Below are 27,579 nucleotides of genomic sequence, written 5' to 3' on the forward strand. Positions count from 1 at the left end.
CCTATTCGCTCTCCCTCCAAAACCACATTCTCATCTTCATTTTCTCTTTCATAGCTTTGTCGAGAGATATTCAAGAATGGCTTCAGATTGGTGCTTTCCTGCTATTCTCTTCTTCCTTTTGACGACGGGCTTCACCGCTTGCACCTTCATTTCAGTTGATCTCAAAGCCCGCATATCCGAGTACGATAATTGATCGATCACTCATTTTTCTTCTCATTTCCGATCTTCAAATTATCAGATTTCTTTCAAATGATGTCTCAACTCTCATAGATCTGATAATTGATGTTGGACGAGTTTACTCCATTGAGGAAGTAGAAGACAGGAGGGGTTGGGTTTATGTGACCCAGCCATGGAGGTGGTGGGCCAATGTTTGAAATGATGTTAAAATTTTCATTTAAGTAAAATAGCAAGCTATCAATTGATAGAATTTAGTTTTAGGGTTGTTTGAAAGTTATTCTACATACCAACTTTTTGGATAATAGCTTGTTCTTAATGACTACTTGAACAATATTTTCCAAAATAGGATTAATAGGCAAAAATCCCTTCCAAAAAATATCGTTTCCCTCTCATCAAACAGGTACAACCGAGTAAATAGACAAAGCTGCAAATATATCAAAATTTGATGTCCAACATTACTTCCACTAGTAGAACATTACTTTCCAAGGTAACAACCCCCATTTTGATTTCTTATTAGAAGACATCGAGACACTGCGATCTAATTCAATATCTCACAATGGCTTTTGCTCAGCCATTTAGGCATTTGATGTTACAAGATATTATCTTCGTGAAGAAATTTCTGAGACAGACTCCCTCATGGGCTTGTGATTTAAGGCTCTTTCCTAGATATATTGGTCTTCTCACAATTAACCGACGCCAAATTGGCCAGTGCCTCTAGAACTTTTAACCCCTTTAGATCCTTTTGATTTGATAGAGTTTATATTGATAGCTAACTTTAGTTATGAATTCCATTTCGTTCGCCATTTCATTTTGGCTAGTGGAACGGAACGCTTCAGCGTTTCGGCCGTTTCATTTTGGAAAAGACAGTACGGCGATCAGAATTTTTTTAGTAGGTAATTTTTTTAAAAAAACCAAAAAATCAGAAATTGCTAAAAATTGGAACATGGTCATCCTCTGCAACACAATCCATCATAGCATCAAGGTTGTAAAGATCCAACTTTTACTTAAACGAAAATGTCTGGGTCGACGACCAGTGCGTGACTAGATGAAAATTTTTTAAAGACCAAAGTATGGAATTTAATAATGTTTCGACATGATAGAATTTTTGAATTTTAAAATTAGAAAAATCCTTCATCGTTTGGAAGGTTTTGACCCGGCTCGAAATGACTGGAAATGTCTAATTTTGTACTTGAACTAGAATTTGACCTTTCATCCCTATAGAATTAGGTGTTAAAACTATTTCTAATAGATCCAGATGGGGTATTACCCTATGTACCTGTAAATCTTAAGCATTTACTTACATGAATTTGCATGTAAATACCCAATTATGAGAAGAGGTAGGAAGAAGAGAAGAGAACTAAGAATAGGCAAAAAGAAGAGAAGAAAGAAATAAGCGTTTTGTCCACCCTGTTTCGAACGAAACGGACCGAAAAGCCAGACGAAACGGCACACAGGGCTGTTCTGTTCAGTTTTCCAGACAAAATGGAACGGAATGTTTCGGCTGAAACAAAACGAAATCGGTAACTTAGTAGCTATCAGTAAGGTTTTTCCACATTCTACCTTTAGGCATCAATACTTTCAGTTTAGAAGACCTTTCTGTTAGATATTCTTGTAAATATTAATAATATCATTGACTGACTGGATTACAAAGTTTTCTTGAAGATTTGGGTAAAATTAACTTCTTTCATTAATAAAGTAACATTAAAAGATGGATCTCTCTCTCTTTGAAGCACACAGACAAAACGGTAAAATCTTCCTAAAATACACTTGTCTCTAATGTGACAGTTTGGAGCTGGGCTGTGGTAAATATATTAAAAATTATTGGGTTTTAAATATCAAGAATTAATTTTTAGTATTAAATTTAAAAACCAAGTAGGTTTTTTTGGGTTGAAGATTCTCATAGGGATTCCTTTGCAAGTCATTGATCCTTGGATCATGCATGGATAAAAAAACAACCTCATTATGGATCTGTTGATTCAATACACTAGGCTCTACTATTTTACACAGGCGGCGGATGTGAAATCATATAAAATAATAGAGAATATATGCTTATGGAACCCAACCGATCGAAAATATAAACTGTCGCTGGTCAAAACATCCTTGCAGATCATTTTGCAGTAAAGGTTCGAGTGCCTCCTCCTCCCATCCTGTTGAAAATACTCTATAGTTTATACTGCTGGTGGACACATGTCATGTGGGTGACATTGTATTCTGGGACCCCACTAAGTTTACCAGCTTGTTCCCATTAAATTTCTTTTATACATAATTTCATTTGTGTGGAAATTGCATAAATTTCTGAGGCTCTTACAAGCATGTCTTTATTTAATATTTGCACACTTTCCCCTTGCTCTTCGATGATATGCAATTGAGGTCTCTGTTTTGATATACTTCTCATGAACTTCCATCTTTTTTGCGTAGTTAATTGTCTTGTATCTTTTCACAGAAATAAGCTGGACACAACTGTATCAAAAGCCCCCAACTAATAGGGCTAATTCACAAGAACAGAAAAAAAGGCATATGATGTTGCGACCTAGCTATCCTCCTATCTACCAGGAGAGTGAAATGCCCGATCTCTGTAAGACATCTGAAGTGATAGCAGTTGTTGGCGGCCCCTGGAAAGTGGGGGATTTGGTTGATTGGTGGTTTGATGGTTGCTACTGGGCTGGAAATGTGATTCAGCTACTTGGTAATGATAAGGTGCAGGTAAAACGTGGGATCCATGAACCCTTGTAATCCAACAATAGCATTCCTTATGTGCCATTCAATTTACTGGTTAAAACATATTCTCAGCAGTAATAAAATTTCTCGAGTCACGTGTTTATTAATTTATAATGTTCTGCGTAGCTGATTTTTTTTAATTTTATGTTATTTATTTATTTTATTTTGAGAAGTATCTAGCTGAAGTATTTTCAAATAGGAGTCCCGATCTGGGCACCTCTTCCCCTGCCACAAACACACTCTATGGTTATTCATTTAATGCTTTGGTGATAGTCTGGTTAAAACATTATGGTTGTTGGAGCTTTTTGGTTGTCACATTTGTATGAAAATTCGAACTCCTAATACCTTATTACTCATTTCATGCTTGGAGACTTTTGAGAATCACGTTTCAATGTAGTAAACAAGCTAATTATTTTCCCTTACCAAGCTGTTCTTTATTTTTCTTTCCTAATGGTATAATTAGTATGCAACAAACTTAAATAATGATAAGATTTGTAAAAGTCCTCCATGGAAACTAAATCCTGTTTTTTTGCAAAACACAAAAAAGGAGGATGCTTGAGCTTGTCGTAAGCCTTTTTCAAATCTAATTCCAGCAGCATCCGGCCAGGCTTAGTGTTACTAACCACGTCACTGACTTCATTATTATGAACTATTCAAAAGTTTGACGACTAGCCATGAAGCTGCATTGGTTCAGGCCCACTAGCAAAGCGATAAACACTTTGACTCACGGGGACAAGTGATGCAGGGGGCTGCGGAAGTGATCTTCGAGCTCTTTGATATTTGATCTTAGATGTGCAGAAATTTAAGAAAATTTAGATTTGAAGAAAGCACTTGCAAATCCGAATTCTTTTTTTTTTAAATGGTTAGATATCATTAATAGAGGAAAATAATATACAAAGCCGACTGAGAAGGACGACTAAAAAAAGAAAGCAAAACAAAACAAAGAAACATCAAAGTGGGAGAAAATCGAAAATCTCAATCTCATGTTTCCCTACACCTTCCCTTGCAAGCTTTGTCTGCCACCTCATTAGCAGACCTTTTAAGTTTTAACATGCTGAAAGGTAACACTAGCCCCTCCAATGTGATCCCTAATCTTATCTATCCAACTCCCAAATCTCCACAGGACCGATCTTTTCACTTGAAGCCATCCGATGACATTAAGTGAGTCTCCCTCAACTGTTAGTTTATCCAAATCAATAGCCTCTACTAGCCTGAAGCCCTACAAGGCCGCCCTGATTTCTGATTCATTAGAATCCGCAACACCTATGGGGCCAAAAAAAGTCCACACTGTGCCTCCCGCCTCGTCTTTAAGGAGTCCACCAACCCCGGAAAGACTAGGATTACCGAAACTAGATCCATCAAAATTGAATTTAAGAAAGCCGGTAGGCAGAGGAGTCCATTTAGGGCCACTCAGTTTTGCACGATCACTGCTAGAACAAACCTCCCTCCAACCGTGCCATAAATTATAAGCCGAGACGAACTTAAAGCTAGGCAAGGATCTAGCCAAAGAGATGGTCAAAGCAATCGCCATAGAGGAGATATGATGAAGGTTTTTTTCCATCCCTTTGAACACTCGGGCATTTCTTTCTTTCCAAATCATCCATATCGTAGCCAACAAAGATAGTTTCCAAAGGACCTTACCTTTCTTTCGCCAAGGGGAACAACCCAACTACCTACTGCCTCCACCAGGTTAGCAGGAAACACCCATACGATCCCAAATCCTTGAAGGATTCTACTCCAAACCAGCCGAGCGAATCCGTAATGAAGAAGATGATCCACTGTCTCCCTTGCCTCAAAGCAAAGAGCACAATGATCCACAATCAACATATTTCGACTCCTGAGATTATTAATGGTAAGAATCTTGTCCAAAACCGCCGTCGAAGCGAAAGCACATACCCTAGGGGGGAGCTGGAATGGTCCAAACTTTGGCTGCCTGCAGAGATCCCATGCAAGGAGTGAGCTGCTGATGAAATGACTTAACACTGAATTCCCCAGATGTGCACCAAATCCAAATCCTCGTATCCACCCCGGAGCTACTAATGTACCTTGCATCAAACAACTCTAAGATCTGAGCTATCCTCTCAAATTCTCTATCAAAGAACCACCTCCTGAAATTAAAATTCCGGGCAATCCCTTGTTCCCCGCGAACCAAGTAATCTGAAACCCACGCCTCCTTGAAATAGCAAACAAATCCGGGAACCTGATAGAAAAAGAGGACTCGCCACACCACTTGTCCAGCTAGAACCTGATTCTATCCCCCAAATAAACTCTGAAGCGGATCCCCTCATTAAACTTAAACCTTAGATTCAGAATGTCTCTCCACACCGACACCCCCTTTTTACTGAATTTATCATTAGAAGACCACCCACTAGGCAAAGAGCCATACTCATCTCCAATTAACCTTACCCACAGAAGCTTACTTTCCTCCCCGAATCTCCATAGCCATTTACCCAACAGAGCCAAATTCACTTCTTTTAATCTTCTAATACCCAAACCCCCAGCTTTAATCGGTTTGCACACTTCCTGGCACTTTAAAATGTGCATTTCCTCTTTTCGTCCAATCCCCCCCCACAGGGATCTTCTTTGAATAAGTTTAATCCTTTTAATGATACTGGTAGGACATTTGAACACCGATAGTTGGTAAATAGGGACATCTTAACCACGACAAATCTGAATTTTTTTTCTTCATTTCTTGATATTTTTGCAGGAAATTTGATCTTGAACGTGTCTTCAAGTGAGGGATGCAAGAAATCACTTCAAGCATGACACCGTTAATCTTATATTCAACAAGGCATTGAAAAAGATGGGAGGAGATAAAAACTAGAACTCTAGCTTACAAATCTCTAATATCTAGAAAAAGATGAAAGATGCATGACGAATCATGTTCTTTCTCTCTCTCCCTCACCGCAAGAGAATCTCTACACAACTCAAATTCAAAAAATACAAGTCTAACTCAAAAAAGGAGGGAGACGCATTATATAGGCAGCCTCATTAAAACATGAAATTTCGATACTACCACCCCCCCTCCTGATGGACAAAAAGACTATTAAGGATATCCACACTTAAGGAAATGACTAAACACGTCACTAACACAACAATTAACTAGTAAAGCAAGCTACTACACTAAGGATTCATGTAGGGGCTGATGTTGGCCAAGGGGATGCTCCTGCATCAACAAGACCTCTCAAGAATTTTGTATCCACCTCCAACTTGACTGATCTGTCTAAACTTCATGATGCCAATGGACTTTCTCAATTTGGGCGTCAAAGCAATAAAAGATGCATCAAAGGAATTTGTGATTTGACGGCAATAGTAAAAATTTATCCTTAACTTCATGATGTGAGATTCATGGAACACTGCCTTCCGAACCTCTGCCTTCAAAAAAGGAACCTCAAGAGATTATCTTTCTTCATCAGAAATGAGCATCATTATCTCTGCAAATGTAGGATGCCATTTGCTTATAAGAAGAAAATGAGAAGTAACTGCGAATAGCCTCCTTCATGCCTTGTTTGGTCTCAAGAATCTGGCTAATCACCTGAAGATTTGGAATAAACTTTTTACCTATCTTTGAGATTGCACTTCTAAAAAAGGGCTATGTGCCGCTGCCCCTAAAACAAGCCATAGATCTTTGATGGGAGAGAATTTCGTCTATCAAATCCTGTCTCAGATCAGCTCTAAACTGTCTTTCTGTGTCCAACAAAGGAGGAATGCTTTCTCTTTTTTTTCTTTTTGAATGGTGAGGAATGTTCCTCTTTTTCTCTCCAAAAGATCAATATCATGTGTGCTGGTTTTGTTGAGAGAGAGGTTTAGAGAAGAAAAAGTGAGTTAGGGAAGAAACTCCCCCCTCACTAATATATTTATTAAAAGAGAGATAAGCACAATTACAACTATGCCCTCAGGCTTATTACATATATCCAACACTCCCCCTCAAGCTGGAATGTAGATATTATACATTCCTAGCTTGCTACAAATATCATTCAACTTTGACTTAGGCAAAGGTTTTGTGAAAATATCTGCTAAGTGGTCCACAGATCGAGTAAAAGAAATATGTATCTCGCCCTTATGGATTCTCTGGCGAATAAAATGGCAATCATCCTCTAGATGCTTGGTTCTCTCATGGAAGACGGGATTGGTGGCTATGTGAATCGCAGCTTTATTATCACAATAAAGCTGAGCTGAAGAAGAAGAAGGAAAACTAATCTCTGTCATGAGGGAACATAACCAAAGAAGCTCCCCACTCGTATAGCTATGTATTCTGCCTCGGCACTAGACTTCGAAACAACTTCTTGTTTCTTACTTTTCCATGACACTTGTTTGCCACCAACAAAGATGCAGTAGCCCGTGGTTGATCTCCTATCTGCTGGAGATCCTACCCAATCTGCATCACAATAACCTTCCACCCTGACATGTTTATTTTTCTTGAATAATAGTTCTTTCCCTGGTGCCCCTTTCAAATAGCGGAGAATCTGAACTACTGCTGTCCGGTGAGAGGTACGAGGAGCACTCATAAACTGGCTAACTACTCCAACTGCATAGGAGATATCTGGGCGAGTAACCGTGAGATATATGAGCTTACTAACGAGTCTCCTATACCTGGCAGGATCTTCCAACAGATCTCCTTCCTCTGGAATAAGCTTCATATTGGGATCCATAGGCATAGATACATGTTTTACTCCAAGATTCCCTATTTCTTCCAGTAAGCCAATACATACTTTCTCTGTGATAGAGATATCCCTTGATAGGAATATGCCACCTCTATCCCAAGAAAGTATCTAAGCCGACCCAAATCCTTTGTAGCAAACTCTGCCTATAAGAAACTCTTCAATCTCTGAATTCCCCCTGAATTGCTACCTGTAATGATGATGTCATCAACATACACAATCAAAAGGATGCACCCTACAAAGATTGATGACTGAACACTGAATGGTCTACTTCACACTGTCTAAGTCCAAAACGTATGACGGCCTCACTGAATCGACCAAACCATGCTCGTGGAGACTGTTTCAAGCCATTCAGTGATTTCTTAAGTCGACAAACAGATGACATCTCCTCCTGAGCAGCATACCCTGGAGGCTGCTCCATATAAACTTCCTCCTAGAGGTCGCAATGTAGAAAGGCATTCTTGACGTCTAGCTGATGTAGAGGCCAACCATGATTAACTGCCATGGATAGTATCACACGAACTTAAGGAATCTTCGCAACTGGCGAGAACGTCTCATGATAGTCAACCCCAAATGTCTAAGTGTAACCCTTGGCAACCAGACGGGCCTTCAACCTTTCAACTGTCCCATCAGGTAAATACTTGATTGAAAATACCCAACGACAACCAACTAGTCGAGCCCCAGCAGGAAGTGGAACAAGATCCTATGTCTGGTTTGATCGGAGTGCACCCATTTCTAGATCCATAGCAGCTCGCCAACCTGGAATTTGAAGAGCCTCTTGTAATGACTTTGGTAACACAACAGAGGACAAGGATGAAACAAAGGCTTGGAAAGAAGACGTCAGACGGTCATAAGAAACAAAATGAGATATGGGATGTCCAGTAGAATGAGATCTAGTACGAGATGCAATAGGAGAATCAGAAGCAATAACAGAGGAGGGTAGAGAAGATACCTCAGTAGGCAAGGTAGGGACCTCGACATATGAAGGCGATGGATCTTGTGAAAGAGGTGGAGGTCTGTCTTTTTGCACACGTCGCCGATATTCTTTGGTAACTGGTGGTCGACTCACTGGAACTGATGAAAATGGATCTGTGATCGTAATAGGCTGTTGGGGTACCTGAACCGAGTCAGAAAGTGAAGGAAGAAATAATGGGACCTCATTCTCCAAGGGACTTGTAAGAGGAGGAGATGAAGGACCAAAGAAAGATTCAGATTCAAAAAGGGTCACATCAGTTGAGACAAACCATCAGCGTAGTCGATGACTATAACAACGATAGTCTTTCTGAGTTCTAGAATAACCCAGAAAGACACACCGTTTCGACCGAGGATCGAGTTTGCCCCGACCAGGACCAAGAAGGTGGACGAAGCAGACACACCCAAATACTCAAGGGGTGAGAGGGAAAGGATCCTGCTGAGGGTTTAGCAGCTGAAAGGGAGAAGAGCCACGAAGGACAGAAGAGGGAAGACGATTTGCAAGAAAACAAGACGTCAACACGGCCTCCCCCCAAAAAGACTTAGGGACTCGCATTTGAAACATGATTGTGCGAGTAACTTCTAGTAAGTACCTCAATTTCCTTTCAGCGATACCGTTTTGTTGGGACGTGCAGGCACAAGAGGACTGATGAATAATTCCATGACCTGAAAGGTAATCCTGAAACCCATGTGTGGAAGAGAAAAACTCGCGAGCATTATCTGTGCGAAGACATTTAAAATTGCAATTAAACTGATTCTTTATTTCAACATGAAAGTTCTGAAAAGCAGTGAAGACCTGAGAGCGGTCTTTCAACAAATATAGCCATGTCATACGCGAGTAGTCATCAATAAAAACAACGAAATAACGAAATCCATTATGTGATGCGACCCTAGAGGGCCCTCATACATCACAATGAACTAAGAGAAAAGGACTATCGACTCGACTAATGACTCGTGAAAGAAAGGACACCCGGTGGTGCTTCCCTAGTTCACACTACTCGCACTGGAACGGAGAGACTGAAGAAGGAACACATGACGTCTGCTGAAGAGATGGATGACCAAGACGGTAATACCACTGATAGGCGTCAACCGAGGTATGCAAGGCTGTAGGAGAACGGTTGCAGGCAAGGCGGTAAAGTCCATCCGCCTCACGACCTGATCCAATCGTCTTCCCAGTCGAAAGATCCTGAAACACACAATACGATGGATAAAATGAGATGGAGCACTGAAGATTTTTCATTAGTTGACTGACATAATATAAACTAAATGGAGATTTAGGGACACATAGTACAGATGATAAGGAAATATTAGGCGAGGGACATATTGTACCAATACCAGTAATGGGGGAAGTGGACCCATTAGCAAGGGTAATGGTCTGAGAGCCGGTGGGAATAGAACGAAAAGATGATAGCTGAGAAGAGTTATCAGTCATGTGATTGGAGGCTCCCGAGTCAATAATCCAGGACCCGAAGCTAGAGAGTAAGGTCGTGGGTGAGCTACCTGGTTGGGCAAACCCGGCAGTGGGCTGTGAAGCACTATGTCTAGATCACTGCAGCTCATAATCTGCCCTCGTGAAAGTAAAGGACTCATCAACTGAAGTAGAACCGGGTGTAGGAGTCACGCTGTCAGATGGTCGAAGCTCAGGATGACGCGTGTAGCGTGGCTCGATCTGGTGGTCATCCCGATGGCAATGAGTACAGTAAGAACGGCCACGCTCACCACGAACGCGGCCACCTCCACGAGCCCGGGGAAAGGAGCCACCTCCTTTGGGTGGCCTGGAGCCACCAATACCATCAGAAGATACGAGAGCCGAACTATCAAAAGGCAGGCTGGAAGATGAGTCATCAAGGCACTGCTGCGCTTGTTAATATGCCTCTCGTAATGACGAGGAAGAAGTAGCCGAAGGTGGTGGGGCGGCACGGACATCCGTGGTCATGCCAAGAGAGGGATCCACAATGACGGGTGGATCCATAAGGACAACAAGTGACGATAGACTAAAATACCAACTAGCGGCTACAAAGAGGGAGAAGAAGGCGATGGACAATCCAATTAATCAAATTGAATGACTCATAGTCTGGCTCGACGGGCCACTGATAGGAACTGAGAGGGAGACATGCCGAAGGCGGGAAGAATCCGCGAAGAGAAAGTGAAGAGAGCCGACCAAAATCAGCACATGAGAATGAAAACGAAGAAGAGGAGTGAAAAGTACGGGTGTCGAGGGCTGGAGGGGAGGCTTTGAAGAGGGAAAGGGTTGGGGCAGGTACTATAGCGGTACTGTAGCGGGGTACTGTAGCGGGGGTTATGGAGGAGAGGCGGCGGCGTGGGGTTGAAGGTGTTGGTGGGGGGGGGGTTTGGGTTGAGGGTGGAGAGAGAGGCGTGGGGATTGGGTTGGGTTAGGGTTAGGGTTTAGGAAGGGAGAGAGATGAGGGAGAGAAGTGAGGGTGAGAGATTAGGGTTAGGGTTTTTTGTGTTGGGATGGAGAAGATGGAGGCTAAAGGGGATCCCTAGGGATCAGAAACCCTAGGGCTCTGATACCATGTTGAGAGAGAGGTTTAGAGAAGAAAAAGTGAGTAGGGAAGAAACTCCCCCTCACTAATATATTTATTAAAAGAGAGATAAGCACAATTACAACTATGCCCTTAGACTTATTAAATATATCCAACAGGTTTAATGCCAGTGATGATCTTGTGGAAAAGGTGCCCTCAATATTAGACATTAAAACTTCTTCCCTTCCTAGGAAATACATGGGCCTCCCACTAACAGATGGAACCTTAGTATCATGATTGGGGTCTAGAAGTTGAGAGGATTAACTATAGGATCAAGAGTTGGGAAGCAATATCTTTCTCTCTACCCGGCCGCATAACGCTATAAATGCTTCTAGAAAATTAAAACAAAATTCTCCAAATATCTAATGAAACCAATATCCATCAAGGGTTACACACCTTGTTTTAACATGATGTAACCGGGTACCCTTCTGCCGTCTGTAGTGATAAATTCAGGAGTTCAGAGAAGAAAATGATGGTTATGTACCAACCTTTCTTTTCTGATTGATGCTAATTGATTTCATGATTGCTTTGGCAATACATCTTCTTTGGGGTTTTAGTACCATGAAAATTAGAGAAGGACAAGGAGCAGCATGCCTAACAGTATTTTTTCCCTTTTTTTCTTTTCTTTTTTGAACAGCATGCCTAACAGTATTCTGAATTAGAGATATGTGTCTTCCATTGATTTTTTGATACAGAAAATTATCTCATTAAGTGTACATGTCTAAATATGTAAGCGTAGAAGGCCTATATATTAACGTTATAATAGGGATCTGCCTCTGTTCACTCAATTTTCATTGAGGGAACACAAGTAATTTTGCTTTTGATATCGAAAGCTTTCTATAGAAGTACATATTTTCATCATTTTGTAAATGAAAAATCGGTTGGTCCTTTGTCCAAAGAAGCACACATGTTTAGGCTTAGGTTGGTAGCACTAATTCATAAATTAAAAATTGCAGAAAATATTATTATATGAAAATGACAATCTTCTTTGGTCTACTTTTACAGATTGAGTTGCCAGCACCTCCTTTGGGTGAAGGAAAATCGTATGAAGCGTCGTGCAAAGACATACGCCCATCCTTAGATTGGTCTCTTGAACATGGCTGGAGTGTGCCTAAATCTAAGGTGACTTCCTTTGTTCTCCTTTTCTCCCCTTTTTAAAATCACTTTCTTTCCGGATGTGGACTTTTCTTGCATCTTTACTTTGTTAGATATGATATCTGAAGACGTATGTGTCTGGAATTTTCCATAATATCTATAATTTCTTTCTGTACTACACTTATTCAGGTTAACAAATGTCACAACTCCGACACTTAGTATAAATTTTTAAAAGTTATTTGTTTAAAGGTTATGTCTCAAGAATTTACTTGTTCTGTTTACTCTAACTACCTCAAGGCTTTGTTCTTCAAACTGGAGGTTGGAGGTTCAATCCCAGTTTACCTGCTAAAAAGAATTCAAAAGAGAGACATATTGTTCATCATCAGACCATATTATCACATGGCCTTCTTATCATTGCTACTTCAAACCCTTTTTTTGTGATCCTGTTATTGTTGAATTTTATAAGTGAAGGTTCAACCTCATTTGTTCGATGAGCATTCACAATGAAAATTTATTCTGTTTGAAGTCTTTTAAGATGTTCAGAACCTTATTGCATGAGCATTAACAATGTAAAGGGAGAGCCAATCCCCTCCACTCCCAATATTTTATTATATGAGAAAATTTCCAAAAACAGCTTATGATGGGAAATGATACATGTGCTCCCTTTTCATTACTTGGGACACCCAGCTACAGTGTATCTATGACTGCAAAGGGGATGATGTACTTCACATTTGAAGGAATGAACGGACCTGATTGCCACATACAATGCAGCTGAGTGTCCCAACTCCCAAGTGATGGGAAGGGGCGCATTTATCATTTCCCCATAATTAATATATCTACAAACACCCTGAAATGCCCATGCAAAATACACATACTAACCACTTAATTCTCATAATAAAACAGGAATTCATATTAGTTGTACCCAATTGCACTCAACAAGGCATTTAACCACATCACTTCACATTTATCATGGGACACCGCTATATTCACTGCCTCAACACTTGATCTAGCCATAATAAACTACTTTTTACCTTTCCATGTTACTACATTATTTTTAACAACTAACCACCTCCGTTTTGGTGTGGTAAGGGGCATGGCCATATTCTCGTCCTCAACACTTGATCTAGCCACAATAGACTACTTTTTACTTTTCCATGTTACGACATTATTTTGAACTTCTGTAGAATTATTTAGTGTAGATAAGAGAAAGCTTTGGCCAACCAATGCTGATAAATGGTAAAATATAGAAATGGTCATTGATTAGGCAAAAGGGGATCTGTATTGGTAAACCCTTTAAATGGAATAATATGATGAACACCAATATAAAGTGGCTTATGCATGAACCACCTAAACATTTCAATTCCATATGCTATCTCAAACAGAGTGGAAAAGATAAACTAACTTCTTCACTTAACATTGATACCTTCCTTGATCATCTAGTATGCATATCTTTGAGTGCAGATTAGTTCCCTCACAACTGATAGTGTGGCCTTTTGATGTGCCTATTGTTGCTTCAACAGACTAATGCCCTCAGTAACCACACTATGAAAGTAATTACGTGTCATTTGTGACTTGGGCCCATCTATTGGTTCCACACACACCCACTCCATATCTAAAGCATCCCCGTTCTGTCTGCATCTACATCTGCCCTTGCCCTTGCACCATCGCTGTAGAGTAAGCAGTAAGCACCATTTTCAATCACATGTGCACAATTTGTGCTACCAAAAAAACCAACAAAAAGATATGCATCAACTCCTTTATATCTATATTTATACAACAATCATGTGCATCATCTTACTATTTTGAAAATTACAAAGTAGTGACGAATGTTTCACTAATGTGGCAAAAAATTAGAGAATTAAAAGGTTAAAGCACTAAAAAACCATGAATACCATGCAATATAAAGTGATTAACATCAAACATTTTTTTACTAAGAAAATAAGAAACTCATAAATAACAAAAAAGAAGAAGAAAAGAACAGTCAAAATAAAAAAATAGAAAAACAAAAATACACAACCCTATACGTACATATTTAGGTCAAATACTATAAAATATCAAACATAAAAGAAAATAATTATTAAAAAGTTGAAGAGATCATGAAAGGTAAAAAAAACAAATTAAAAGAGAAGAGTTAATGCATACGTGGATAATGCTTAAAAGAATAGCATTTACAAAATGAAATTGAAAAAGAAGCAAACACGTGCAGAAAAAAGAAGCAAACACATGCATAACTTGTAACGCCAAGCCTTGTCAAATCATGTAAAAAAAAAAAGCATATTCACTGAATTATACATACTTTTTCTATGTTTTGCAAGTTCACAATGAATCTATGAAAAAAAATAGCCATTTTCCATTAATCTGCTTTGGCTTGTCAATTCACAAATCAAATCTTGTTTTTTATGGTTGCTCTTGTAGATCTTGGTTAAGATAAAATTCAGCAAAACAATAAAAATAAAATCAAAAATAGCAAAACAAAAGTGAAATAATGAGGTTCATGTTGTTTTTTTGCACAAACCTAACGTCCCACAAAAATCACATTGGCTCGAGCTGATGTGGGTTCGACATAGGTGTCATATTCTCCGATATGGTCTCTATTAGCCGCAACAAATCCATATTCCATATTGGCCCATTACGAGCCATACACCTGCGGCTTTGGGATGTCGTAGGATGTTCCTAATGTATGTGACCCCATAAAAATTCAATACAAATCTGCCAATATAGTACGTAATGATCGATATTTTGAACCATGCTCCCTTCTTTGATGATTTGTCCAAAATTCTAGGCGTGTGGAAAATGTTCACTAAAAAAAAAAAATTTTTTTTTTAAAAAATGCGAAAATCCCCAAATTAAGTGGAAAATTAGAGACAGGGAAATAAAATTAAAAATTCAGCATTTATTTTTTTTGGTAGGTGAGGTGGGGATATAGATATCCATGGTTGTAAGAATTTACTCATTCAAGGCCACTTTGTTTTTTTTTCCTCGTCTTGGATTTATATATATATATATATATATATATATATATATATATATATATATATAGATGGCGATGATATTTTCACCCCTTACAGGACGCATTCGCCCTCCTTATAACTTGAACAGTGGGCAACTTTAACGCTTTTTGACGTCAAATCACGTTAAAAGGGGGAGTGAATGTGTACTGCAGGGGGGGGGGGGAATCATCACCCTATATATATATATGTGTGTGTGTGTGTGTGTGTGTGTGTGTGTGTATATGAGAAAAGTGTTCCTGTGCAGCTGCTTAGATAGCTTTTCTGAGCAGCTGCTTCAAAAACTCATGTGGCCACACATTTTTGGGGTGATCCAAAGCATTCATTTGGAAGGCCCTTCCATGGATAGGGTGTGTACCAAAAATGAGTCCTTTAGGATCATCCTAACCCTGCCATTTGTGGAGGGAAAAATGGTCAGAAACAGTGTCTGTCCATTTTCCCCTCCACCTTTGATTGGGTTAGGATGATCCTATAGGGCTCATTTTTGGTACACACCCTATCCATGGAAGGGCCTTTCAAATGAATGCTTTGGATCACCCAAAAAATGTGGGCCACATGAGTTTTTGAAGCAGCTGCTCAGATAAGCTATCTGAGCAGCTGCGCAAGAACACTATTCTCATATATATATAGCAGAAGAGAAAATGAGAGAATTATTTGAATTTCTCCCAAAATTCTAATAGAATTACACATCACTTTTTTTTACTTTTTTTAACAAAGGCACCCATTCAACCCACATATTTTCAATCCTACCCCCTCATTTATGCTTTTTAACAAAGGCACCCATTAAAGCCACATAATTTCAATCCTACCCCCTCCTTTATGCTTTTGTAATAAAAAAAGTGGACAAAGTCAACATACTGACGTTTTTTCTTTGCAAAATTACGGATTGGGTACATATATTACATAATACTACGGATTTTTGTGAACGTATTACATAATACTACTGATTCAGAACGCCTTTCAAAATATTGACGAATTCCGGGCACCTTAAGAGGAACAACATATTATGGAAACCTCTATAGATTGGGGCTAGGATCAGCCTATGGAAATGATTTTACGGGCACAACCTATTTCTGTTGTGTTCCATCACATGGACGGTTTGGATCAACCTATGATGTGGTCCGTACAGTTCTTTGTCGGCCCGATGCTTTTTACTAGTATATATATATATATATATATATATATATATATATATATATATATATATATATATATATATATATGGAAAAGTGTTGCTACTCGGTCTTGTAGCTAAGCTTATCTACTCGGTCGGGTTAAATACAATGGGGGCCCACATTGTTTGGGTGATCCAAACCATTCATTTGAAACTCCCTTGCCTAGATAGGGTGTCCACAAAAAATCAGACCCATAGGATGATCCTAACCCACCCAACATTAGAGGGAAAAATGGGCAGATTTGTGGACAAAATGTGTTTGTCCATTTTTTCCCATTTTCCATCCACTGTTGGATGGGTTAGGATCATCCTATGGGTCTGATTTTTTGTGGACACCCTATCTTGGTAAGGGACTTTCAAATGAATGGTTTGGATCACCCAAATAATGTGGGCCCCCACTGTATTTAACCCAACCGAGTAGATAAGCTTAGCTACAAGATCGAGTAGCAACACTTTTCCGATATATATATATATATATATGAGGAAAGTGTTTCTAAGCACATGCTCAAAAACACATGTGGCCCACATTTTTTGGGGGATCCAAAGCGTTCATTTGGAAGGCCCTTCCACGAATAGGGTGTGTACCAAATATCAGCCCTATGGCATCATCCTAACTGATGCAGGAGCATAAAGTCACATGCAACCACATTTATTATATAGTCTTTGGTCTTAGTCTTTAATACTAGTCTTTGGTCTTTAAAATTTAGTTTTTGGAAAGTTGTAGTTTTCTTAGTAAGTTGTGGTTTGTTTTAATTGCCTTGAAAGAGTGCTTTGACTAGCTAGTAACTTGTGTGTGTCTAGGAAATGTGTTTATGCATTTATGGAGTCTTGGACTACAAGTATTTTGTTGTAATCTCTATAAGAATGAATGAGAATGGAGGAAAAGGGACTTTTGATTGCTGTAAAAATATTCTATGCAACTTTCCTTGCTTTGGAGTAGAGTGATTCCTCCTATGAATCAAGCTTGTGGCTTGGTCGCGTCGAGTGACTTCCGCGATTAGCAACGTTGAGTGACGTCCGTTGCCTCCGGTTGAGGATTCCCGGAACTATCCTTTCCTCTTGGTTGAGATCATTTTGATCTTAGCCATCCCACGTGGGCTCCGAACTCCGTCAATATAATCAAGAGCTTCGACAAATGGTGAATGAATTTTTAGAACGAGCGCCGGCACCCTCTTCTCCCTGAAGTAGGAGGAGTGCATCATTTGGTCGTGAAATGATCAATATGAATGAAGACGGTGACTCATCTAGTACCGTTGAAACTTCAGCAGCCCCACAAAATGATCGATGGAATATGGAATGCCTGGCTAGAGCTCTTGAAGGATCGGATAGAAGCATTCAAGTTAATGTTTCTGATTTTGAAGGAAAACTCAATCCGGATGAGTATTGTGATTGGATCGCCTCTTTGGAAGCATTCTTTGAGTGGAAGGATCTCTCTGACGAGAGGAAGGTGCAATTCGTGGCTACAAAATTGAAGGGACATGCTCTTGTTTGGTGGCAACAATACCAACGAAACCGAGATCGACGAGGTGTTCCAAGGATTAGGTCATGGGCAGAAATGAAATTGAAGTTAGATGAGAAGTTTCTTCCGCTGGACTACCCTCAAACACTTTACAGTAAGTTTTATCAATTGCATCAGCTTAATGATCAGTCGGTAGCTGATTATACAGAGCAGTTCTACAAGTTAATGAGTCGAATCAATTTGAACGAAAGTGATGACCAACTTGTTGCTCGATATAGAAGTGGTTTGAAATTTAGTCTTCGTGGTGAACTAATGTTGCACTCTATTCAATATCTTGAAGAGGCATATCAAATGGCACTCAAAGCAGAAGATAAGTATAAATGGAGCTCCTTTAGAAGAGGTGAAAATTCTAAAGTTTTAAAAGAAAAGGCGATTGTGCGAGGACAGAGGAATTCTGCACCTACTTTTGAACGTCCAAACCCACGTGATGGGGGAGGAAACAAGGATCGTGGTAAGGGTGTCTCTTCCTCAAACAAATGTTTTAGATGTGGAGAACTGGGCCATCGATCTTATGAATGTCCAACGAAGAGGGCTGAAGTGAACCTTGCCGAAGAGGGATTTCTGGAAGAGGAGAAAGAAACAATTTATGATGAGGAACCCGATGGAGAAGTAGAAGAAGAGTATTGTGAACCAGATTGTGATGCTGAAAGTCTTGTAATTCGTCGGGTGATGACGGTTCAAGAAGATGACCAGTGGCTAAGGCATAATATTTTCCGAACTTATTGCTTGTCTTATGGGGAGAAATGTATTTTGATGATTGATTCCGGCAGTTATGAAAACATGGCGTCAAAGACTATGATTGATAGGTTAAAGCTCAAATGTGAACGTCACCCCAAGCCCTACAAAGTGTCATGGTTCAAGAAGGGAGGTGAAATTATGATATCACAAAGGTGCCGAATCAAGTTTTCAATCAGAAAGTATGAAGATGAGATCTACTTTGATGTTCTTCCTATGGATGCTTGTCATCTACTTCTTGGGAGGCCGTGGCAATTTGATTGGAATGCTCAACATGATGGAAGGAAGAACACCTACTTTCTTGTTAAGCATGGGGTAAAGTATATGTTGAATCCGTTGAAAGATATTCCTACCACTGTGCAATCTGAAAATAAAGTAAGCTTGTTGTCTTATAAAGCTTTTGAGCATGCTTTTATGAAAGAAGATGTTGCTTATGCTTTGGTGGCTGTGGGAAAGAGCCAAGACGATGTTAAAGTGATTCCGGAAGAAGTTTCAAAGTTGATGGACAGGTTTAAAGGCTTGGCTCCTGAAGAACTACCGGCTAGTTTGCCTCCACTCCGCGATATTCAACACCACATTGACCTCATTCCAGGTGCTACACTTCCTAACTTGCCTCATTATAGAATGTCTCCTGAAGAACATGCTGAATTACAATGACAAGTTGAGGAATTGCTTAACAAGGGACTTATTAGAGAGTCACTTAGTCCTTGTGCAGTTCCGGCTCTCTTAACTCCTAAGAAAGACGGAACTTGGAGGATGTGCATTGACAGTAGGGCAGTGAATAAAATAACTGTGAAGTATAGGTTTCCAATCCCTCGCCTTGATGATATGTTTGATATGCTTGCCGGTGCAAAAGTTTTTTCTAAAATTGACCTATGTAGTGGCTACCATCAAATTCGAGTCCGAATGGGTGATGAGTGGAAAACAGCCTTTAAAACAAAAGAAGGCCTCTATGAATGGCTTGTTATGCCATTTGGGTTGTCCAATGCGCCAAGTACTTTCATGAGGCTTATGACACAAGTCTTGAAGAAGTTTATGGGCAAATTTGTTGTTGTCTATTTTGACGACATCTTGATTTACAGTGAAGACAAAATTCAACACTTAGAGCATTTGATGAATGTGTTTCAAGTCCTTCATGAGAACCAGTTGTATATCAACCTTAAAAAGTGTTGTTTTATGGTTGACAAAATTGTGTTTTTAGGCTATGTTGTGACTGCAGGAGGAATTCAAATGGATGAAGAGAAAGTTCAAGCGATTCTTGATTGGCCTACACCTAAAAGTCTTACTAATGTGCGAAGCTTTCAAGGCCTAGCTTCATTTTATCGTCGGTTTATCAAAAGTTTCATCACTATTATCGCTCCCATGATGGATGTTTTGAAAAGAAAGGAGTTCCATTGGACTGATGAAGCGGAAAAGAGTTTCCAACTTCTCAAATCAAAGCTTGTTAAAGCTCCAGTGTTAGCCTTGCCAGATTTCACAAAAACATTTCAAGTGGAATGTGATGTGCTTCTAATGTGGGCATAGGTGCCGTCCTAATGCAAGGTGGAAGGCCGATTGCTTATTTTAGTGAGAAGCTAAGTGATGCCAAGCTGAAATATTCAACTTATGACAAGGAGTTGTATGCGGTGGTGCAAGCTTTGAAGCATTGGGAACATTACCTCATAGGAGTGGAGTTTGTTCTTTATTCTGACCATGAAGCATTGCGGTTTCTTAATGCACAAAAGAAGCTGAATTCTCGTCACGCGGGCTGGGTATCCTACTTTCAAAGGTTCAGTTTTGTTTTAAATCATAAAGCTATTCTTCTAACAAGATTGCTGATGCACTAAGCCGAAAGCATAGTTTATTGGTCACTTTATCTTATGAGATTGTTGGGTTTGATCTCTTACCAAAACATTATGCTGCAGATCCATTCTTTTCTAAAGTTTTGCAGGGGTTGAATGAAGGGAATAATAGTGATTTCATGATCATTAATGGCTATCTTTTTAAAGGGAACCAGTTGTGCCTACCAGAAGGTTCACTAAGGTTGTTTGTCATTAATGAGTTGCATGGTAGTGGGCTCGGTGGACATTTTGGGAGGGATAAGACAGAAGCACTTGTAAAGGAGCGTTACTTTTGGCCTACCTTGAAGCGTGATGTTGCTCGGTTTGTGGAAAGGTGTTTTGTTTGTCAAAAGGCCAAGGGAAGTTCTCAAAATACAGGTTTATATCAGCCCCTTCCTACTCCAGAAGCACCTTGGGAAGATATATCTATGGATTTTGTCCTTGGTTTACCGAAGACACAGCATGGGAATGATTGCATTTTTGTTGTTGTTGATCGATTCTCAAAGATGGCACACTTTATACCATGCAAGAACTCCATGGATGCCTCTCATATGGCTACTTTATTCTTCCGTGAAGTGGTTCGTTTACATGGAGTTCCAAGGTCCATTACTTCTGATCGTGATGTGCGGTTTATGAGTCATTTTTGGAGAACACTTTGGAAGCTTTTGGGAACTCGATTGCAATTTTCTAGTGCCTACCATCCACAAACTGATGGCCAAACAGAAGTTGTGAATAGATCACTTAGTAATTTGTTGCGAAGTTTGGTTGGTGAGAATCCAAAGAGATGGGAATTTGTCATCCCTCAAGCTGAATTTGCCTATAACAGTTCTCTTCACCGATCTACTAAGAAGTTTCCATTTGAAGTTACTTATGGTAGAAATCCTCATCAAGTATTGGACTTATTGCCATTGCCAAATCAGTCCCGAGTGAGCATGGATGCTGAAGAATTTGCTGCCCACATTAAAGCTATTCACAACCAGGTTCGTGAACACTTAAAACATTCTTCTCAACTCTATAAATCAAGTGCTGATGTTCATAGGAGAAATAAGGAGTTTCAAGAAGGTGATCTTGTCACGGTTTATCTTCGGAAAGAAAGATTTCCTGCTGGAACTTATAACAAGCTTAAGCAAAGGAAGTTTGGGCCGTGTCGAATACTCAAGAAATTGGGACCAAATGCTTATCGTATAGAGCAGCCAGATGGGTTATCAATCAGTCATGTTTTTAATGTGAGTGATTTATATTCATATCATGGTGATTTGGACAAAACTTCACTGGAAGTTGATGATTTTTCTGCTACACCTGTGAATCCTTCACGTGAAACAATTGATGTTTTGGATACACATTCCATAACTACTCGCCGTGGGACTTATACTCTATTTAGTTCATTGGAAGGGAAAGCTAAGCACGGAGGACACATGGGTCTCAGTTGAAGAATTAAAGAAGATGGATGAGCAACTTTGGCAGGACTTGACTTCAAACTCGATGTCGAGTTTTTCTCAAGCAAAGGAGAATAATGCAGGAGCATAAAGTCACATGTAGCCACATTTATTATATAGTCTTTGGTCTTGGTCTTTAATACTAGTTTTTGGTCTTTAAAATTTAGTTTTTGGAAAGTTGTAGTTTTCTTAGTAAGTTGTGGTTTGTTTTAATTGCCTTGAAAGAGTGCTTTCACTAGCTAGTAACTTGTGTGTGTCTAGGAAATGTGTCTATGCATTTATGGAGTCTTGGACTACAAGTATTTTGTTGTAATCTCTATAAGAATGAATGAGAATGGAGGAAAAGGGACTTTTGATTGTTGTAAAAATATTCTATGCAACTTTCCTTGCTTTGGAGTAGAGTGGTTCCTCCTACGAATCAAGCTTGTGGCTTGGTCGCGTCGAGTGACTTCCGCGATTAGTAACGTTGAGTGATGTCCGTTGCCTCCGGTTGAGGATTCCCGGAACTATCCTTTCCTCTTGGTTGAGATCATTTTGATCTTAGCCATCCCACGTGGGATCCGGCCTGCGTCACTAACCCTGCCATTTCTGGAGGGGAAAATGTGCAGAAACATGGACACACAATGTCTGTCCATTTTCCACTCCAACTTTGATTGGGTTAGGATGGATCCTATAGGGCTGATTTTTGGTACACCCCATATCCATGGAAGGGCCTTCCAAATGAATGCTTTGGATCCCCTAAAAAATGTGGGCCACATGTGTTTTTGAGCATGTGCTTAGGAACGCTTCTCTCTCTCTCTCTCTCTCTCTCTCTCTATATATATATATATATATATATATATATATGAGAAAACGATTTCTACACACTAGCTTAAAATACAGTGGGGGCCCACATTGTTTGGGTGATCCAAAGCATTCATTTGATGGGCCCTCACATAGATAGGGTGTGCCCAAAAAATCAGCTTCATAGGATCATCCTAACCCTTCGAACCGTGGAGGCAAAAAATGGACAGATTTGTGAAGGTTTATACATGTCCATTTTACCTCCACAAATCGTAGGGTTCGCTATGGAGCTGATTTTTTGTGGACACCCTATCTATGTGAGGGCCAATCAAATGAATGGTTTGGATCACCCAAACAATCTGCCTTCCACTGTATTTTAAGCTAGTGTGTAGATAACTTATCTACACTTGTGTGTAGAAACCATTCTCTCTCTCTCTCTCTCTATATATATATATATATATATATATATATATATATATATATAGAGAGAGAGAGAGAGAGAGAGAGAGAGAGAGAGAGAGGTGTTTCTGCGCAGGGAGCTCCCTGTGCACAAGTGGCTTAAAAAGCCACCGGTTGGTTGGTATGGCAGGTCCACAAAATGTGACCACCGGAGGCTTTTTAAGCCACGTGCGCAGAAACACTTTCCTCGTATATATATATTTGTGCGCGCGTGTGTGTGCTCACGTAGCTATTTGTTTAAGTCAATTTTTAATATTATTTATAAACTATAAATTCTGGTTCTAATTTTAAGAAAATATTTCATACTATGGATATTATTATTAATGCATAACGGTGTTAGAGCATTTCGAACTTTGACAACTTTATTTCTCAAATTTTCTTGTATAATAAAAATGAAAATATTTTCCTGCATATATATAGTAGGCTTCTTACAACATGATTCAATGTGATAGCTATTCAAAATTTGTAAGTTTTTAAACATTCATTATACAATCAAACGTTGTTGCTACCAATTTGTAATTACTAATCTTTCTTAATTTGACTATGGTGATTTTAGGGAACTAGGACTTGTGGCAGTGTCCGATTGATTCAACCTTGGCCTCAAGGTAAGTGTGATGAGTTAATCTTTATAAATTCGCCTTTTGTGTATACAATTTTGGAAGTTGTGTGCTTGAGCAATTTAATATTTCTGTCATGTCTACCGATTGCATTTCAATGCAATTCAGCAGGTTGCCCATCCTGTGCTATGAAAGAATCAAATCAATTGAAAGTGAAGGATTTTAATTTTCTAACAAGTCTTATCAATATTGGTTGGTAGTATTTCACTCATAGGATGAGATCAAATTTTTTATAATACTAATCATTCAGTGTTTCTGCTATATGAGGAACTTGGAACAATGAATTCGTCAGTGCATTTCTATCTTACCCAAATTCGACATTGTCACAACATCGGTATTGTGTGCCCTGGCACGTAGTGGACTTTTGTGCATTAGTACACTGTCATATAGGTCTTTTTTTTTTGTCACGTGGGCGTTAATATACAGGTGGATCAGGAGTGTATATGTTATTATTTTTGTTGATAATTAGATTAATTGGTTGAACTAAAAATTAGCTTGCTCTTCAACTTAGGCGTGAACTAGTTGGGGTTGTTGGAGGTTAGAGTAGTACAGGCTGATTAAGAGTAGTAGAGTGGGGTGAAGGTGAGAGTTAGCTCTTTTTGAAGGTGATACTACCCAATCTACATAAGAAAATGTTTTCACTCAAGTGATCCTTAGAAATATTTCCTCTTGGTTCACCATCTAGGTATCCTTGAATACGTCGAACTGCATCCCAATGATCAATGAATGGGGCATTCATAAGCTGACCCACTACATTAATAGGAAATGCAATGTCATGATGTGAAATCGTCAAGTAAATATGCTTTCCAACAAGCCTAAGAGACTACTTGTGTCCTCAAACATATCCCTTTTATCTTCTAAGAAGTTGATATTAGGATCTAAAGGAGTATCAATAGGTTTTGTTCCTAACGTAGTTGTCTTTATAACAAGCCAATGACATACTTTCTCTTCGGCTATTTGATACCAAACATTGACCTCGCTACTTTAACTCTAGGAAAGTACCTCAATTACCCCAAACTTCGTCATTACGTCAATACCTCTAAGATAATTACCTATAACGAAAAGAGTTTGAATCTCCTTTACAAACCTTTTTTTGAATCTCCCATCCTCAACTTACAAACCTTTCTTGAATCTCCCTGACAAACATACCTTGGACGTTGCTCCACAAAAACCTCTTCTTGTAAGTCACCATGAAGGAAGGCGTTCTTAACATGTAACTGCCACAATAGCCAACCTTTATTGGTTTTGATATAGATGATTACTCTTACTGAACTAAGCATTGTGACAGGAGCCAATGCCTTGAGTAATCAATGCCAAAGTCTGTGTATAACCCTCAGCAACCAACTGAGCCTTCAATCTCTTAACTTTTCCATCTTGAACTTACTCAACAGTATAAATTCATCAACAATAAACTTAGTGTCGTCTATAGCCTTCATCCATTATGAGAAAGTCCCTCCACATTTCGGGTATTGAAACAGAAGGTAGTGACTGCAAAACTTTTGTAGGGAGAGGACATTATTATATGAAACAAAACTAGCAATTAGATACCGTGTACAAGACCTTTTGCCTTTACGAATTACCGTAGGAATATCTGAAGTAGCAACTGGATCCTTTGACAAGACGATGATTGGTTAACGGTTTGGAGTCATATCCCTTACTTCTCGTATATACCTACAATCGTTGCTCGTGACATAGATTGGCTTTGGGGACTATGCAGAAGAGCTGCCAGTGTTTGATAAGGGAGCCAAGGTAGGAAGTGGAATAGGAATGATAAAAGAAGAAAATACAACATTTTGAGCTTCTCTGTATTGAGTATGAAAGGAGTCCTACATCTGAATTTGAAAAATTAGAATTGTTTTCAAAAACTTAACATACACAAACTTCTCCTTTAAGCAGAATGATAGTAGAGATATCCTTTCTATGTACTAGAGTAACCTATAAAGACACATTTAACTTCATGGGGATGTAACTTATAATTATCAGTAGGACACAGCCAATGGACAAAAGTGACACAATCAACTAGTAACATACATTTGACGTTGCATTTCCGAAGGAAAACACATTAATAAACTTCAAGGAACTTCAATAAGATAACAATATTAACTGTTAGCCCCTCCATTGTCTTGTAGAATGTATGCACAATAGCCTTGATGTAAAATGCCAGAAATTACTTAACCTACAACATCTTCTTCTTTTGATTTTCATTTTGTAGAAGTGGCGATGACTTGAATCTTAGATTGTGATGTGAAATTTACTTACTGGCCTGGGTTTGATCATAATCACAGTTTTCCACTGCTCTAACTAATCGGCTGACTATTTGTTGAAATGACAATATTGTGATGTGAAATTTACTTACTGGCCTGGGTTTGATCATAATCACAGTTTTCCACTGCTCTAACTAATCGGCTGACTATTTGTTGAAATGACAATTTGATGCTAAAATACTGAACCTTCCAAACTAGAAGTTTCATTGGGTGTCTCTTCTACCTTGAATATTTCAGAAAATGATTACCGGAAGAGAAATTCTGAAAGCACTGTAAACAGAGAGGAGACACAAACTCCAAATACAATTACAAACTCAGATCCAAAGGACATTGGAGAAAGAAAATCCAATTGCTCAGATAAACCTTCAAGTTCACATGACAAGGTAACAGTCACTTCAACTGCGACAAATGATATGTCGAGAAAAGGACAATATAATGTCACTGATTCTTCAAAGAAGATAAGAATTAGTGGAAATCCACATGCGACTTCAATCCCGTCTTCTGATACAATAGAGTCATCTGTTCTGGGTTTGGAGGAACTTGCAAATAAGATCAATTGGCTTAAAGGAGTTCTAAAGTTTGGAATTCAAGGGTCAAATGCAGCGAACTCTTCGTGGAAGTTTTTGTAAAACCAAGGGTCTTTTGCAGATGACTGCTGCAAAGCTGTAAGTAGACATGAATCTTTTTTGTCACAGAATCTAACCTAGAGTTTTGTGAATGATGAGGCCAATCTAATCATTCTGTAAGAAATGGATAGGTTTTTGTAGGATCTTGATCTTTTTTAGATGATTACATTGCTGAGATCCTGTTTGTTACTGACATTTGTAAAATTGACTTGCAGAAATATGTAAACAGTTCCTCACTGAACATTGTGGAAATGTGAAGTTGCCCGTTTCTTGTGTATAGTTATGCATAGATTAATATTGTCGGATCTTAACATTCAAAGTTAAAGTACTGTCATATGATGTGGAATCCTACTTTAGGTTCTGTTGGGATTGCAGGAAAAACATTTCTTGTAGAAACTCTTTCTCAATTTTTTTTCTTTCCGCGATTTAGAGGAAAATGATAAATTAAAGTGATATCAATTAAACTAAAGTCCCTAAGAATAAAACTTTAACTATCATGGTACAAAAAGCACGACAGTATGGAAAATAATGATAGCATGACAAAAAATTCTTTTCCATATGATTTTTGTACCATGACAGTTAAAGTTTTATTCTTACGGACTTTAGTTTAATTGATATCACTTTAATTTATCATTTTCCTCTAAATCGCAGAAAGAAAAAAAATTTCCCGTGTACTAAAATCATGAAATTATGGAAAAGTTTCGTTATTCTTTTCTGAACATTTCGAGAAAATTCCTGTAATCCAAACTAGGCCCGGGTTTTTTATATGGTGAACTTGGGTGCATACAAGTGTAGAAAACAAAAATAGTGACGCCACATTATGGGTGATCTAAACCATTCAAAAGTTTTGCCTCATGGTAGTAGATAGAATCATGGTTTTAAATTTTGGCCGAAATCTGAAATTTTGGCCATCCCAATTTTTCCAGATTTCGGAAATTTCTGCAATTTTTGCAAAATTTTCAATAAAAT

General features: G+C 38.9%; 1 protein-coding gene across 8 annotated transcripts in view; it reads left to right on the forward strand.

Annotated features, from left to right (window-relative positions):
• LOC143887713 (uncharacterized) overlaps positions 1-26,889 on the forward strand; it is a 63,760-nt gene extending 36,871 nt beyond the window's left edge. For 7 of the 8 annotated variants that reach the window (XM_077391864.1, XM_077391867.1, XM_077391868.1 and 4 more), the window contains 4 exons: positions 2,621-2,880; positions 12,080-12,196; positions 23,660-23,708; positions 26,222-26,889. In XM_077391864.1, coding sequence (XP_077247979.1) covers positions 2,621-2,880; positions 12,080-12,196; positions 23,660-23,708; positions 26,222-26,613 — 818 coding nt within the window. In that variant the 3' untranslated portion in view covers positions 26,614-26,889. The remainder of the gene's footprint in view (positions 1-2,620; positions 2,881-12,079; positions 12,197-23,659; positions 23,709-26,221) is intronic. The other variant, XM_077391871.1, reaches the window with a different exon arrangement.
• The last annotated feature ends 690 nt before the right edge of the window (positions 26,890-27,579 follow it).

Source organism: Tasmannia lanceolata, unplaced genomic scaffold (genome assembly GCF_043159265.1).
Source record: "Tasmannia lanceolata isolate RefF3 unplaced genomic scaffold, GAP_Taslan_0.1 ptg000012l, whole genome shotgun sequence".
Classification (NCBI taxonomy): domain Eukaryota; kingdom Viridiplantae; phylum Streptophyta; class Magnoliopsida; order Canellales; family Winteraceae; genus Tasmannia; species Tasmannia lanceolata.